Source organism: Balaenoptera physalus, assembly GCF_965194825.1.
Source record: "Balaenoptera physalus genome assembly, chromosome: 16".
Lineage (NCBI taxonomy): Eukaryota > Metazoa > Chordata > Mammalia > Artiodactyla > Balaenopteridae > Balaenoptera > Balaenoptera physalus.
The window spans coordinates 27,018,951-27,034,751 of NC_138898.1; the positions used below are offsets into that span (position 1 = coordinate 27,018,951).

Sequence of the window (15,801 nt, forward strand, 5' to 3'; positions counted from 1 at the left end):
TGGCTATAATTATGTGGAGGGATAACTACAAGAAAATTACTGCATATGATACTACTATAGAAATTGTTTTGCTTTTCTCCCTTTGTCAACAGGAAAAGGGACAGAAAATCTCAGACTCCTTAAAAATAGCCTCCAAACACCAAATGGAAACACTGGAATTACGTGTAATTAGAAATACGCATTTATAGATAACTAAGGGGCCACTTGACAAAATTCATAAAATGGAAGTGAGAGAATTTTACTCAGGAGACAGGAAAACATGGGCGATACAGATGGGATCACCTGGAAAAACTCAGTCCAATTAGAATCTACCCTATAGAATGGGGGAGCCGTAGTGGAATGGATACTGGGGGACAATAACGCCCACTAAAGCTGGAATCCTATATGTACTTAATTTGAATAAAAAATCCTCTCTTATTTAAATCACAGCATCTCAGTTAGGTTCCATGTACCATTAGTCCCAAAATTTTGCAAAGGTAGACACTGAGGTTGGATATAAAGTGTAACAAGTTATGCAACTTTGTTTTTTTTTTTTTTGAATTTTTGAATTTTATTTTATTTATTTTTTTATACAGCAGGTTCTTATTAGTCATAAATTTTATACATATCAGTGTATACATGTCAATCCCAATCTCCCAATGCATCACACCACTACCCCCACCCCACACTGCTTTCCCCCCTTGGTGTCCATACATTTGTTCTCTACTTCTGTGTCTCAATTTCTGCCCTGCAAACCGTTTCATTTGTACTATTTTTCTAGGTTCCACATATATGCATTAATATACGATATTTGTTTTTCTCTTTCTGACTTACTTCACTCTGTATGATAGTCTCTAGATTCATCCACGTCTCTACAAATGACCCAATTTCATGCCTTCTTATGGTTGAGCAATATTCCATTGTATATATGTACCACATCTTCTTTATCCATACGTCTGTCAGTGGGCATTTAGGTTGCTTCCACGACCTGGCTATTGTAAATAGTGCTGCAATGAACATTGGGGTGCCTGTGTCTTTTTGAATTATGGTTTTCTCTGGGTATATGCCCAGTAGTGGGATTGCTGGGTCATATGGTAGTTCTATTTTTAGTTTTTTAAGGAACCTCCTTACTGTTCTCCATAGTGGCTGTATCAATTTACATTCCCACCAACAGTGCAAGAGGGTTCCCTTTTCTCCACACCTTCTCCAGCATTTGTTGTTTGTAGATTTTCTGATGATGCCCATTCTAACTGGTGTGAGGTGATACCTCATTGTAGTTTTGATTTGCATTTCTCTAATAATTAGTGATGTTGAGCAGCTTTTCATGTGTTTCTTGGCCATCTGTATGTCTTCTTTGGAGAAATGTCTATTTAGGTCTTCTGCCCATTTTTGGATTGGGTTGTTTGTTTTTTTAATATTGAGGTGTATGAGGTGTTTATATATTTTGGAGATTAATCCTTTGTCCATTGATTCGTTTGCAAATATTTTCTCCCATTCTGAGGGTTGTCTTTTCGTCTTGTTTGTAGTTTCCTTTGCTTTGCAAAAGCTTTTAATTTCATTAGGTACCATTTGTTTATTTTTGTTTTTATTTCCGTTACTCTAGGAGGTGGATCAAAAAAGATCTTGCTGTGATTTATGTCAAAGAGTGTTCTTCCTATGTTTTCCTCTAAGAGTTTTATAGTGTCCAGTCTTTCATTTAGGTCTTTAATCCATTTTGAGTTTATTTTTGTGTATGGTGTTAGGGAGTATTCTAATTTCATTCTTTTACATGTAGCTGTCCAGTTTTCCTAGCACCACTTATTGAAGAGACTGTCTTTTCTCCATTGTATATCCTTGCCTTTGTCATAGGTTAGTTGACCATAGGTGCATGGGTTTATCTCTGGGCTTTCTATCCTGTTCCATTGATCTATATTTCTGTTTTGGTGCCAGTACCATATTGTCTTGATTACGTAGCTTTGTAGTGTAGTCTGAAGTCATGGAGTCTGATTCCTCCACCTCCGTTTTTTTCCCTCAAGACTGCTTTGGCTACTGGGAGTCTTTTGTGTCTCTATACAAATTTTAAGATTTTTCGTTCTAGTTCTGTAAAAAATGCCATTGGTAATTTGATAGGGATTGCATTGAATCTGTAGATTGCTTTAGGTAGTATAGTCATTTTCACAATATTGATTCTTCCAATCCAAGAACATGGTATATCTCTCCATCTGTTGGTATCATCTTTAATTTCTTTCATCAGTGTCTTATAGTTTTCTGCATATAGGTTTTTTGTCTCCCTATGTAGGTTTATTCCTAGGTATTTTATTCTTTTTGTTGCAATGGTAAATGGAAGTATTTCCTTAATTTCTCTTTCAGATTTTTCATCATTAGTGTATAGGAATGCAAGAGATTTCTGTGCATTAATTTTGTATCCTGCAACTTTACCAAATTCATTGATTAACTCTAGTAGTTTTCTGGTGGCATCTTTAGGATTCTCTATGTATAGTATCATCTGCAAACAGTGACAGTTTTACTTCTTCTTTTCCAATTTGTATTCCTTTTATTTCTTTTTCTTCTCTGATTGCCATGGCTAGGACTTCCAAAACTATGTTGAATAAGAGTGGTGAGAGTGGACATCCTTGTCTTGTTCCTGATCTTAGAGGAAATGCTTTCAGTTTTTCACCATTGAGAATGATGTTTGCTGTGGGTTTGTCATATATGGCCTTTATTATGTTGAGGTAGTTTCCCTCTATGCTCACTTTCTGGAGAGTTTTTATCATAAATGAGTGTTGAATTTTGTCAAAAGCTTTTTCTGCATCTATTCGTATGATCATATGGTTTTTCTTCTTCAGTTTGTTAGTATGATGTTTCACATTGATTGATTTGCGTATATTGAAGAATCCCTGCATCCCTGGGATAAATCCCACTTGATCATGGTGTATGATCCTTTTAATGTGTTGTTAGATTCTGTTTGCTAGTATTTTGCTGAGGATTTTTGCATCTATATTCATCAGTGATATTGGTCTGTAATTTTCTTTTTTTGTAGTATCTTTGTCTGGTTTTGGTATCAGGGTGACGGTGGCCTCATAGAATGAGTTTGGGAGTGTTCCTTCCTCTGCAATTTTTTGGAAGAGTTTGAGAAGGATGGGTGTTAGCTCCTCTCTAAATGTTTGATAGAATTCACCTGTGAAGCCATCTGGTCCTGGACTCTTGTTTGTTGGAAGATTTTTAATCACAGTTTCAATTTCATTACTTGTGATTGGTCTGTTCATATTTTCTGTTTCTTCCTGGTTCAGTCTTGGAACGTTATACCTTTCTAAGAATTTGTCCATTTCTTCCAGGTTGTCCATTTTATTGGCATAGAGTTGCTTGTAGTAGTCTCTTAGGATGCTTTGTATTTCTGTGGTGTCTGTTGTAACTTCTCCTTTTTCATTTCTAATTTTATTGATTTGAGTCCCCTCCCTCTTTTTCTTGATGAGTCTGGCTAATGGTTTATCAATTTTGTTTATCTTCTCAAAGAACCAGCTTTTAGTTTTATTGCTCTTTGCTATTGTTTTCTTTGTTTCTATTTCATTTATTTCTGCTCTGATCTTTATGATTTCTTTCCTTCTGCTAACTTTGGGTTTTGTTTGTTCTTCTTTCTCTAGTTCCTTTAGGTGTAAGGTTAGATTGTTTATTTGAGATTTTTCTTGTTTCTTGAGGTAGGCTTGTATAGCTATAAACTTCCCTCTTAGAACTGCTTTTGCTGCATCCCATAGGTTTTGGATTGTCGTGTTTTCATTGTCATTTGTCTCTAGGTACTTTTTGATTTCCTCTTTGATTTCTTCAGTGATCTCTTGGTTATTTAGTAACGTATTGTTTAGCCTCCATGTATTTCTGTTTTTTATGTCTTTTTCCCTGTAATTGATTTCTAATCTCATAGCGTTGTGGTCAGAAAAGATGCTTGATATGATTTCAATTTTCTTATATTTACTGAGGCTTGATTTGTGACCCAAGATGTGATCTATCCTGGAGAATGTTCTGTGCGCACTTGAGAAGAAAGTGTAATCTGCTGTTTTTGGATGGAATGTCCTATAAATATCAATTAAATCTATCTGGTCTATTGTGTCATTTAAAGGTTGTGTTTCCTTATTAATTTTCTGTTTGGATGATCTGTCCATTGGTGTAAGTGAGGTGTTAAAGTCCTCCACTATTATTGTGTTACTGTCGATTTCCTCTTTTAGAGCTGTTAGCAGTTGCCTTATGTGTTGAGGTGCTCCTATGTTGGGTGCATATATATTTATAATTTTTATATCTTCTTCTTGGATTGATCCCTTGATCATTATGTAGTTTTTAATTTTATTTTTGTTTGTTTCTTTTTTTTTAACATCTTTATTGGAGTATAATTGCTTTACAATGGTGTGTTAGTTTCTGCTTTATAACAAAGTGAATCAGTTATACATATACATATGTTCCCATATCTCTTCCCTCTTGCGTCTCCCTCCATCCCACCCTCCCTAACATTCTTTATTTTAAAGTCTATTTTATCTGATATGAGTATTGCTACTCCAGCTTTCTTTTGATTTCCATTTTCATGGAATATCTTTTTCCATCCCCTCACTTTCAGTCTGTACGTGTCCATAGGTCTGAAGTGGGTCTCTTGGAGACAGCATATATATGAGTGTTGTTTTTGTATCCATTCAGCAAGCCTTTGTCTTTTGGTTGGGGCATTTAATCCATTCATGTTTAAGGTAATTATCAATATGTATGTTCCTATTACCATTTTTTTAATTGTTTTGGGTTTGTTTTTGTAGGTTCTTTTCTTCTCTTGGGTTTCCCACTTAGAGAAGTTCCTTTAGCATTTGTTGTAGAGCTGGTTTGGTGGTGCTGAATTCTCTTAGCTTTTGCTTGTCTTAAAGTTTTTGATTTCTCCATCAAATCTGAATGAGATCCTTGCCGGGTAGAGTAATCTTGGTTGTAGTTTCTTCCCTTTCATTACTTTAAGTATATCATGCCACTCCCTTCTGGCTTATAGAGTTTCTGCTGAGAAATCAGCTGTTAACCTTATGGGAGTTCCCTTGTATGCTGTCATTTTTCCCTTGCTGCTTTCAATAATTTTTCTTTGTCTTTAATTTTTGCCAATTTGATTACTATGTGTCTTGGCGTGTTTCTCCTTGGGTTTATCCTGTATGCGACTCTCTGCACTTCCTGAACTTGGGTGGCTATTTCCTTTTCCATGTTAGGGAATTTTTTGACTATAATCTCTTCAAATATTTTCTCGGGTCCTTTCTCTCTCTCTTCTCCTTCTGGGACCCCTATGATGTGAATGTTGTTGTGTTTAATGTTGTCCCAGAGGTCTCTTAGGCTGTCTTCATTTCTTTTCATTCTTTTTTCTTTATTCTGTTCCGCAGCAGTGAATTCCACCATTCTGTCTTCCGGGTCACTTATCCGTTCTTCTGCCTCAGTTATTCTGCTATTGATTCCTTCTAGTGTATTTTTCATTTCAGTTATTGTATTGTTCATCTCTGTTTGTTTGTTCTTTAATTCTTCTAGATCTTTGTTAAACATTTCTTGCATCTTCTCGATCTTTGCCTCCATTCTTTTTCCGAGGTCCTGGATCATCTTCACTATCATTATTCTGAATTGTTTTTCTGGAAGGTTGCCTATCTCCACATCATTTAGTTGTTTTTCTGGGGTTTTATCTTGTTCCTTCATCTGGTACTTAGCCCTCAGCCTTTTCATCTTGTCTATCTTTCTGTGAATGTGGTTTTTGTTCCACAGGCTGCAGGATTGTAGTTCTTCTTGCTTCCGCTGTTTGCCCTTTGATGGATGAGGCTATCTAAGAGGCTTGTGCAAGTTTCCTGATGGGAGGTACTCTTAAGCAACTTTGAGCTCAATCTTGACCTACAGATTACAGCTGGCCATGTGACTACCCTTTAAGAGTGCTTGTAACCTTCTGTGTCTGTACAGTACTTGAAAACTTTTTTTATTATTATTATACAAGTCATAGTCACTCAGAAAATTCTCAGCCCTGGGTTTACACTGGTAGCTGCCTTTGCCACCGCAGCCGAAACCCAACTTCCGGTCCTCATTAAAGCTTTTTAAAACACTTGTATGTAGGCATTAATATTATCCCCATTTTGCAGCCAAGGAAACCAAGGAAAAGAGAGGCCAAGCACTCTGCTCAAATTTACACAGCCAGTAGGTGACAAATCCAGCCTGGTTAAATCTGTCTTTCACAAGCCTGGGGCTCATTCAGCTCCTGCAAAGTGTGAGGGAGTAAATAGAATCATGTGATAAACACGGTGCTACATCTGGGAGCATCAATCTTACTTGATGATTCGGGAGGAAAATATTTTTATTAAAAGATATGTTATTGATTGGAAAACAATATTAGTGGATTATTAAAATGAACCATACTTTGATTTTGTACCACCTGTGGCCACTCATAGCCCTTCACCGCCTGCCTCCCCCTGCCTTGCCCCTGGGGCCCGTTCATCACAGGGCATTCAGTGGGTGTTGCAGATGCGGTTGGTGGTCTCCCCAGCAACAATTCTCTTTTTTCCCTGCCAGCAGAACCCCATTTGGATCTCCTCTTTCCAGTAGCCCCGCCCTCTGGGGACGTCTGTGCCCTCACAGTGGTCCCATGTCCCTGCCATCTGATTGGTTCAGGCATGAGCCAGCAGGATGCCAGGGGAAGTCTGTTGCAGGGACTTCTGGGAATTTGTGTCTTCCTCAAAAGGGCCACAAGACCAGGGTATTCCCTTATTCCTGTGGCAGGTGGAGATGTGAGGAGGTGAGTTAGAGCTGCAGCAGCCTTGTTGTGACTGAGAGGAGCAGTCAGCCCACTGAGCTGGGAATTGGTGACAGTGTTGAACTGCCCACTGAACCATCCCTGGAGTCGACCTTTCATCATTAAAGGAAATTCCCTGGGGTCTGTAAGCTTGAATGAGAAAAAATTTTTCATCTTTATTTTCATTAACCCCTGACCAGATTTTCACATTTCCTTCCATTATGAAAGCAGGCAAGAAATCCTAGTAGTATTAGCCAGGCCTGTGACTTTGCTCTCAAAAAAAAAAACCCATTTGGGGCTTCCCTGGTGGCGCAGTGGTTGAGAATCTGCCTGCCAATGCAGGGGACACGGGTTCGAGCCCTGGTCTGGGAGGATCCCACATGCCGCGGAGCAACTGGGCCCGTGAGCCACAGCTACTGAGCCTGCGCGTCTGGAGCCTGTGCTCCGCAACAAGAGAGGCCGCGACAGTGAGAGGCCCACGCACCGCGATGAGGAGTGGCTCCCGCTTGCCGCAACTGGAGAAAGCCCTCGCACAGAAACGAAGACCCAACATAGCCAAAATAACTAACTAAATAAATAAATAGCGTTCCCTTTAAAAAAAAAAAAAAAAAAAAAAAGATGAGAACTTGAAGTTGGTAATCATGAATTTATAGGTTGGTAATCATGAATTAAAAAAAAAAAAAACCCAGTTATTTTCATATCACGTTACAACTGTTCAATATCTATCTCCAAATACTGGTTATACTCATTATGACCTTGAAATTACGGTAACGGTTGGGCCTGCTGTTAGACTCTCTTTAATTGTTAATGAAAAGAACATATATTCCTACAGCATAAAGAATGTGTTAATATTTGTGATGGGCCCGTGAGAAGTACCAGCAGGCCTCTGACTGCAGGAGAGTAGCTGACAGAGCGCCAGCTGCTGCAGCAGAAATCCAGCCCTGCTTGCCAGGCCACTGATGGGGATGCTGGCCCACTCCTGGGAGACAGGGGACTCGTGACAGCGACTTGGGCTTGAGGCCTCCGTAGGCCTCGTTGAACTTCCATCAGGCCGCAGGGCAGTTAGGAGACTTTGCCCACCCTTCCTTCCCTCTCTCCCCGACTGGGGTTGGCCTTGGTGGGGTGACAGCTCCCTCAGCCGCCCCAGGCTCCCTCCGCCTTGTCTCACAGGCCAAACTCTGGCCTGTTAAATCTTGTCTTGGCATCTGTTTCTCAGAGGACCCAGACAAACACAGCTTGTAACTGTTTTTCAATATAGTTGCTTTCTTTTATAATCAAACATGCTTTATGTTATGCTTTTAAAAACGCTATCCCGTGATGGGGTCCACACATTACACCAGATGCCAAAGAGAACAGTACAGAACCCCTGCCTTCCTGTTTGAGCTACTGTGAATTGGGTTTTCTGTTATCTGCATCCAAAACATCCCAACTCTTAGGAGATTTCAGTGAAAAAGTGTGAGAAGCTCTGGTTGGGGTAAACCCGTGTAAGAGAATGTTAAAACTCGGCTCTTACCGCCCTGCAGTTTGGACAGAGGCCCCCCCAAAGCCCAGAACAGCGCAGTGGTTGCCCAGAATGCTCACAGCCCTGAGTGAAGTGTTAGACCAGTTCTGTGGACACACAGAGGGACTGACAGACAGCGTCCTGAGAGCCCGGCACCTGCCTCCTAGCCACACAAGGGAGGCTAGAGGAGCAAGCGTGGTCCCTATGATCTGGGTCCTGTCTGTTTCCCTGCCAATCCAGAGGGCCTGGGCTGGTGGGAGGGGAGAACACTTAGATGGAAAAGGAAAGTTTGGATCGAGATGGGCTTTACACTAGACTGAGGGGGTGGCGTGAAGGGGGTGATGCTGCCTGCTCCCGTCTGAGTTCACCTCAAACCCCTCTTTCCAGGACCGCTCTGCCGTCACTGAAGAGGAAGAGGAAGGCTCGCAGGCCCTGGGGAACAGGGCAGAGGAGACATCTGAGGGAAAAGGCAGGCCGGTGGCTGCCCCAGCTGGCCCGGCCACTGCAGCTATGTGAACTATGTGAACATTTTTTCTTTTTTAACGTTTCCCCACACCAAAGGAGTCCAAGCAACAGGCTCCCAGAGCTAATGATCTAGCCCAGTGGTTCTCAGAGTGTGGTACCCAGACCAGCAGCATTCTCATAACCTGGTATGATGGTTAATTGCATGTGTCAACCTGGCTGGGCAATGGTGCCCAGCTGTTTGGTCAAATGCTCGTCTAGATGTTGCTGTTAAGGTATTTTATAGATGTGATTAACATCTACAATCAGTAGACTTTAAGATATCAGTCTGGCTGATGTGGGTGAGCTTCATCCAATCAGGTGAGGGCTTAAGAGCAAAACTTGAGGCTTCTGGAAAAAGAAAGCAATTCTGCCTCAAGACTGTAACAGAGAAATCCTGCCTGAGTTTTCTGCCCTCACAGATTTCAGACTTACCAGCCCCCGCAATATCACACAGCCAATTCCTTATACACACACTAATGGTTCCATTTCCATGGAGAGCCCTGACTGCTGCACCTGGGAATTTGTTAGAAATGCATATTCTCAGGCCCCGCACCAGGCCTACTGAATCCAACACTCTGGGGGTGCGTGCTTTAATAAGCTTTCCAGAAAATTCTCAAGTTTGAGAACTGCTCCTCTATATTCTCACTACTCAAAGTGTTGGCTGTGGACCAGCCCCAGTGGCATCACCGGGAGGTGGTTAGCAGTGCAGACTCTCAGGCCCCGCCCAGACCTGCTGAAAGGGGCTCTGCATTTTAACCAGATCCCTGATGATTCGTGAGCACGTTAAAATTTGGGACGCACTGACCCAGTGCTCCCCAGGGGCAGGGGGAAGAGGCAGTATTGTCTGGACTCTCGGAGATAACAACAAAAACGGTTAATTATTGGGCACCTAAGTGCCAAGCTCTTTATACAGCTTGTATAATTCATGTATACAACCCGTGTAACTTCACTGAACTCTCTCACAACCCTGTAAGGCAGGTATACCCATTAAGGCCGTTTTACAGACGAGGAAATGGACTGAGAGGGGTTTAGTAACCCGCTCAGGATCACACAGCTCATAAGTGGCAGATCAGAATCAGAACCAGCCTTCTAACTAGAAGCACCCACTCTCCACGCCCCACAAGCCAGACAGGGCGCCGCAGCGATTCAGGAGAGAGGACACACACACACACACACACACACACACACACACACACACACACACACACACACGGAGCCAAGATTCCTCCTCTTAATTACAGCTGTCTCTGCTGCTAACAAAGGCGGGGGCTGGGAAAGGAATCAACTTAATATGCAATTGCTTGTTCCCAATTAGCACAAATTACCATTTGTCTGAGGAGATAATGGTGGGAACTGGGATCCGCCCGGTGGGTTGCAGTGTTCATCTGCCTAACACCCTTCTGCGCCCTCCTCACTGGCCTTCCCGCCTTCCTGGGAAGGGGGCCGAGCCTTCCAGCGAGACTTCAGGAGGCCTGGGTAAATCCTGGCTCTGTCCCCTTTGGGAGCATTTGGTGTTTTTTGCCAGTTTCCCCCTCCACTCACCTGTGCTATTGGCTAAATCTGCATCAGCCAACACTAGCCCATCTCCAGCTCGACAAGGAGGGCTGCCCCCTCCTACCTTACCCCCAACTCCCTTCCTGGGGCCAAGTACATTTCCAATCCCAGAAAATACTAGGGGGGCTTTGATGATGCCATTCAAGGCTATGGTGGCATTGTGGTGAGAGCCAGTCCTGGCACGAGGAAGGGCTGAGGGGCCGGCAGGTGCTCTGGTTCCCTTGCCCGCCACTCAAGTTTCTTGATCTAGGGCTTCCTCCAGATGCAAGGCCTTTGGGCATGCAGTTCCCTCTTCCTGGAATGCTCTTCCCTACCTCTGCCCTTCTCCAGGCTGACTCCTCTGCATCCTTCAGGTTGAAGCTCAATACTAATTCTTTTTTAAAAAGTTGTTTTCGGGACTTCCTTGGTGGCGCAGTGGTTAAGAATCCGCCTGCCAATGCAGGGGACACGGGTTCGATCCCTGGTCCGGGAGGATCCCACATGCCGCGGAGCAGCTAAGCCCGTGTGCCACAACTACTGAGCCTGCGCTCTAGAGCCCGCGAGCCACAACTACTGAGCCCATGTGCCCAGAGCCCGTGCTCCGTAACAAGAGAGGCCACCACAGTGAGAAGCCTGTGCACTGCAATGAAGAGTAGCCCCCTCTTGCCCGCAACTAGGGAAAGCCCACGCAGCAACGGAGACCCAACGCAGCCAAAAACAAATAAATAAATAAATTTATTAAAAAAAAAAAAAAAGTTGTTTTCTTTTGTTTGTTTGTTTTTCAATACTAATTCTTATAACAACAACAGTTATCATTCATTGGGGACCTAATATGTGCTGTACCTGTGTTAACTCATTTAGTCACCCAACATTATGTGATAGGTGCTATAGTTATTCTCACTTTGCAGGTGGGGAAACCGGGACACAGAGAAGTTAAGTAATCTGCCTGAGGTCACACAGTAGGTGGTACAGCTAATATTTGAACCAAGGGGTTTGGCCTTAGAGCCCAATCTCTCACTTCTTCAGAGAAGCCTGCCGAAGGGCTGGGGGAAATACCCCTGCTGTTTCCTCTGTTGGCACCATTCTCCTTATTAACACTTAGCACAGCTGTGATCACACATGTATCCTCTGCATATTGTCTGCCCTCAAGGAGGGCAGAGCCCCACGTCTGACTTGCTGAGAGCTGTATCCCCACCATCTAGTTCTGTGCCTGGCACATGGCAAGTGCTCAATAAGCATTTGTGGGATGCTTCAATAAATGTCTCAGGCTCCTCATCTTTAAAATGGGGCTGGTAATACCTCCTCCCAAGGACCATTACAAGAAGTGGGGCAATGCAAGTAAAGCACTTCTCACAGCCTGGCCATTGTTTTCATTCATATCAGGAAGAGAGACTCTGGATTCCCTGCCTTGTTGTCCTGAGGATCACTTGTTTATCTAGTGAACATTTATTGAGCATCTAGTGAACATTTATTGAGCATCTACTGTGTACCAGCAGTCATCGGTGCTGGGTCCACACACTGCAGAGACGAGGAGATGTAGTCAGTCCTTTAGGGCAGTGGTCCCCAACCTTTTTGGCACCAGGGACCGGTTTTGTGGAAGATAAGTTTTCCCATGGACGGGGGTGAGGGTGGGGGTGGTTCAGGCAGTAATGTGAGCGATGGGGAGCTATGGGGAGCAATGGGGAGCAATGGGGAGTGACGGGGAGCGATGGGGGGCAATGGGGAGTGACGGGGAGCGATGGGGAGTGATGGGGAGTGACGGGTAGTGATGGGGAGTGATGGGGAGCGATGGGGAGTGACGGGGAGTGACGGGGAGTGATGGGGAGCAATGGGGAGTGATGGGGAGTGACAGGGAGTGATGGGGAGCGATGGGGAGCGGCAGATGAAACTTCACTCCCTCGCCCGCCACTCACCTCCTGCTGTGTGCCTGCTTCCTAACAGGTCCCGGACCGGGAGTTGGGGACCCCTGCTTTAGGGAAAGGCAGATGGTGCATCTAAGGCTGAATTCCCAGGCAGAGTCCTGTCCTTCTCCATTGGCAGACTCCTGTGTCAATGGAGGATCCCTGCTCTGGTGCCTGGGACACCCCCTCTCCCCAGTCCCCAGCACTGGGCACTCACAGGCTTCATGATCCAGGTGATTCCTGGGTTTTTGCGAAACTCCTCCACAAACAGATGGTACTCGCAGGGCATCTCAAAGGTTTTGGGGAAGAAGTCGCACTTGGCTGCCTCCAGCTTTCCTGCCTCGCGCTCCAGCTGTTTCCGGAAGCGCTTCAGGTTCTTCACCATGTAGTTCTTGCGGGTCAGCTGAGCAGCACGATGGACAGGCAGGCCATTGGCGCTCATGCCCACTGCCCTGCACCACCCATCCCACCAACTGCCCCGCTCCAACCACCCCACCAACTGCCCCCCACAGCCCCCATTCTCTGTACGGTAAGAGCAACAATAAGAGGGACTCCCCTGGTGGTCCAGTGGGTAGGACTCTGCACTCCCAATGCAGGGTGCCTGGGTTCAGTCCCTGGTCAGGGAACTAGATGCTGCATGCCGCAACTAAGAAGCCCGCATGCTGCAACTGAAAGATCCCACATGCCACAACGAAGATCCCATGTGCCTCAACTAAGACCTGGCCCAGCCAAAATAAATAAATAAAAATAAATCTTAAAAAAAAAAAAAGATTAAAAAAAAAGAGTAACAATAAGAGTAACTTTGACTGAGAGCCTGCTATTCTATAATTATCCCCACTTTACAGGTGAGGAAACTGAGGCTCAGAAAGGTTGTCAGTTGCCCAGAGCTATCCAGCTATCAAGCAGCACAGCCAGGGTTTGACCTGGGCCTGTCTGATGCCAAAGTTCTTTTTCTAACTGCTAAGCTGCACTAACCTTCTTAAATCTCCCACCACTGGCCCCTCTAGTCCCATCTTTGTGGTATGGTCCCTCCCAGTCCTCCCTCCCATCTCCAGACTCCAAACAGCTCAACTTGCCTCACCCTGAAATCACATAATCCCTCAAGCATCCTGCTTTTTCAGCCTTTGCACCTGAAGCCAGACAGCCCATGACCTCAGTCCCCTCCCCAAGGTGGCCTGTTCCTCAGGTCTGAGATCCCTATTCCCTTACACTATCTAGCTCATCATGAATCTAGGGCACATATCTCTCACCTGGCATGTACCCCAAATTCCCTTGTGCTTTTCCATTCTGGTCCTTGTACCCCCAAGTCAGCTCCTGCTCATTGCCACACCCAGTCCCCTGGGCCCACCCAGCTCACCTCGTAGTGGTTTCGGAAGTGACTGATCCGCACGTGCTCATCCATGTAGGTGTGGTCGAAATTCTCCCGGAGCCAGCTGACATCGCACCAGTAGAAATCCCATTCCCCTTCACTGGGGGTGGGGGTGGGACAAAAGTCAGGACCTGAGGACCTCAGCACTGCTGGGGATCTGGGGCCCAGGGAGGTGCAGCTGAGGGGTAAGCAGCGGTGTGTCCATTAGGTAAGTCTCAAGGAGGTGGCCTCGGGCTGCCACTGCCCACCATGTACTTTGTGAGGCCAGAGTGAAAACTACAGAAACGTCCCTGCAAAAATCCAGGCCACTGGCTTCCTTCGAACAATCAGCAGATCTGGCCACGTTGAGCCCAGATGCCCCCCGGCACCCACCACCTTAGACAGGGCACACCCTCTCCAGATCACAGTCACCACCATGCCCTATGGCCCATGACAACGGGCCAACCTTACCTGGTCATGTTACCTGCCTGGGCTCTGGAAGCATCCAAGTAGCCACCCCTGAGCCCACATTACCAAGCAGTGGAAACAGGCAACATTTATAAGCTCTTCCTAGTTCAGAAAGCTCTCCTCTCACTGAACCCTCAGAGCAGCCCCAAAAGTGACTACGATCATGCCTGGATCCCTAAGACAGGGATAGCCTTGCTCAGCGAGGACATGGCAGCCTCAGGATTCACACCCAAGCCTGCCTGACTCCAAATTCTGACCCTGTTCTTCACCACCATGCCAGAGAGGGGGACAGGAAACCAGACTGATCTACCAAATCCAGACACCAGAGCTGGAGTACACAGAGGAGGTGCTTGAAAAAGACTTGACAGGAAATGAAATGCACCACCATGATTACTTCCAATTTTTTAGTAAAAAATTACAGATATAACTGAAGCCCCGTGTATATTCCTGACTGATTCTATCTCCTACTCTCCTGTCCAAAAGGAAGCCATTAGCCTGAATTTGGAATCATTTCTATGAGTGTCTTTATAGTTTTACTGTGTATATATGTGTGTATCCATATGTGGCACATGGCATTGTTTGGCATGTTCTTAAAACTTTCTAATGGCTAATACTTACTTCCGCTTCCCATGTGCCAGACACTGTTCTAAGTACTTTACAAATATTAACTCACTAATCCTCATAGTAACTGTTAAGTGTTAGGTTCTTTTATTATGCCCATTTTAAAGATGAGTGAAGTGAGGCACAGAGAGGTTAAGGAACTCGCCTAAGTTCATAAGCTAGTAAGTGGCAGAGCAGGACTGGAACTCAGGCCATGGGGCTCCAGATTCCAAGCTCCGTGGTTAGAGCTGCTCTTGTCTATTTCCTTTCACAACTTGCTTTTTTTTTTTTTTAGCCCACCTTTTGTTTTAGTTGAATGAATAATGGATGAATGAATGAATAATGAATTATTCATTCATTCATACAGCACCTAGGTGTTGAGGCTGTCTTGGTGTTAGAGACAATGTTGGATGCAAGGATATAGGGGGAATAAAAACACCTGGCCAGGTGGTACGTACAGTCCTGTGGGGAAGATAAAAAATAAACAAGGAAACAAATACACAACTCTCTAATGAGGAATTGTGAAATGTTGTAACCCAGTTGGAATAACCCAGCTGGAGGCCATGAGGCAGGGCAGCTGAGGGACCTGTTTATGTGGAGGCACCCCTGTGGAGCTGACCTTTCAGCTTAGATCTGCATGGTAAGGAGGGACAGCCAGATCAAGGGCAGTGGGGAGAGGGTTCCGGGAGAGGGAAGGGCAGGAACTGAGGCCCTGAGGTTGGAAAGGGCTCATTCAAGGATATGAAAAAAAAGCCAGAGTGGAGGGAGAAACGTAAGGGATGACACTGAAACTGGAGTAGGGCCCAACAAACAGGGCCTTGTAGACCATGATGTGGATTTTGGATTCTTTTCTAATTCCACAAGTTTGTTCATTTTGTACACCATCTTCATGATTATCACAGTCAAGTTGGTCTTTTTTTTTTTTAAATAAATTTATTTATTTTATTTATTTATTTTTGGCTGTGTTGGGTCTTCGTTGCTGGGTGCAAGCTTTCTCTAGTTGCGGCGAGTGGGGGCTACTCTCCGTTGCGGTGCACGGGCTTCTCATTGGGGTGGCTTCTCTTGTTGTGGAGCACAGGCTCTAGGCACGCGGGCTTCAGTAGTTGTGGCACACGGGCTCAGTAGTTGTGGCTCGCGGGCTCTAGAGCTCAGGCTCAGTAGTTGTGGCGCATGGGCTTAGTTGCTCCGCGGCATGTGGGATCTTCCTGGACTAGGGCTTGAA

The 15,801-nt window shown here is 44.8% G+C and overlaps 1 protein-coding gene across 6 annotated transcripts in view; it reads right to left on the minus strand.

The window, feature by feature from the left end:
* TTLL9 (tubulin tyrosine ligase like 9) overlaps positions 1-15,801 on the minus strand; it is a 68,841-nt gene that overhangs the window by 29,577 nt on the left and 23,463 nt on the right. For all 6 annotated transcript variants that reach the window (XM_082432190.1, XM_082432188.1, XM_082432186.1 and 3 more), the window contains 2 exons: positions 13,521-13,632; positions 12,381-12,566 (listed from right to left, as the gene is read on the minus strand). In XM_082432190.1, the coding sequence (XP_082288316.1) occupies positions 12,381-12,566; positions 13,521-13,632 (298 nt within the window). The remainder of the gene's footprint in view (positions 1-12,380; positions 12,567-13,520; positions 13,633-15,801) is intronic.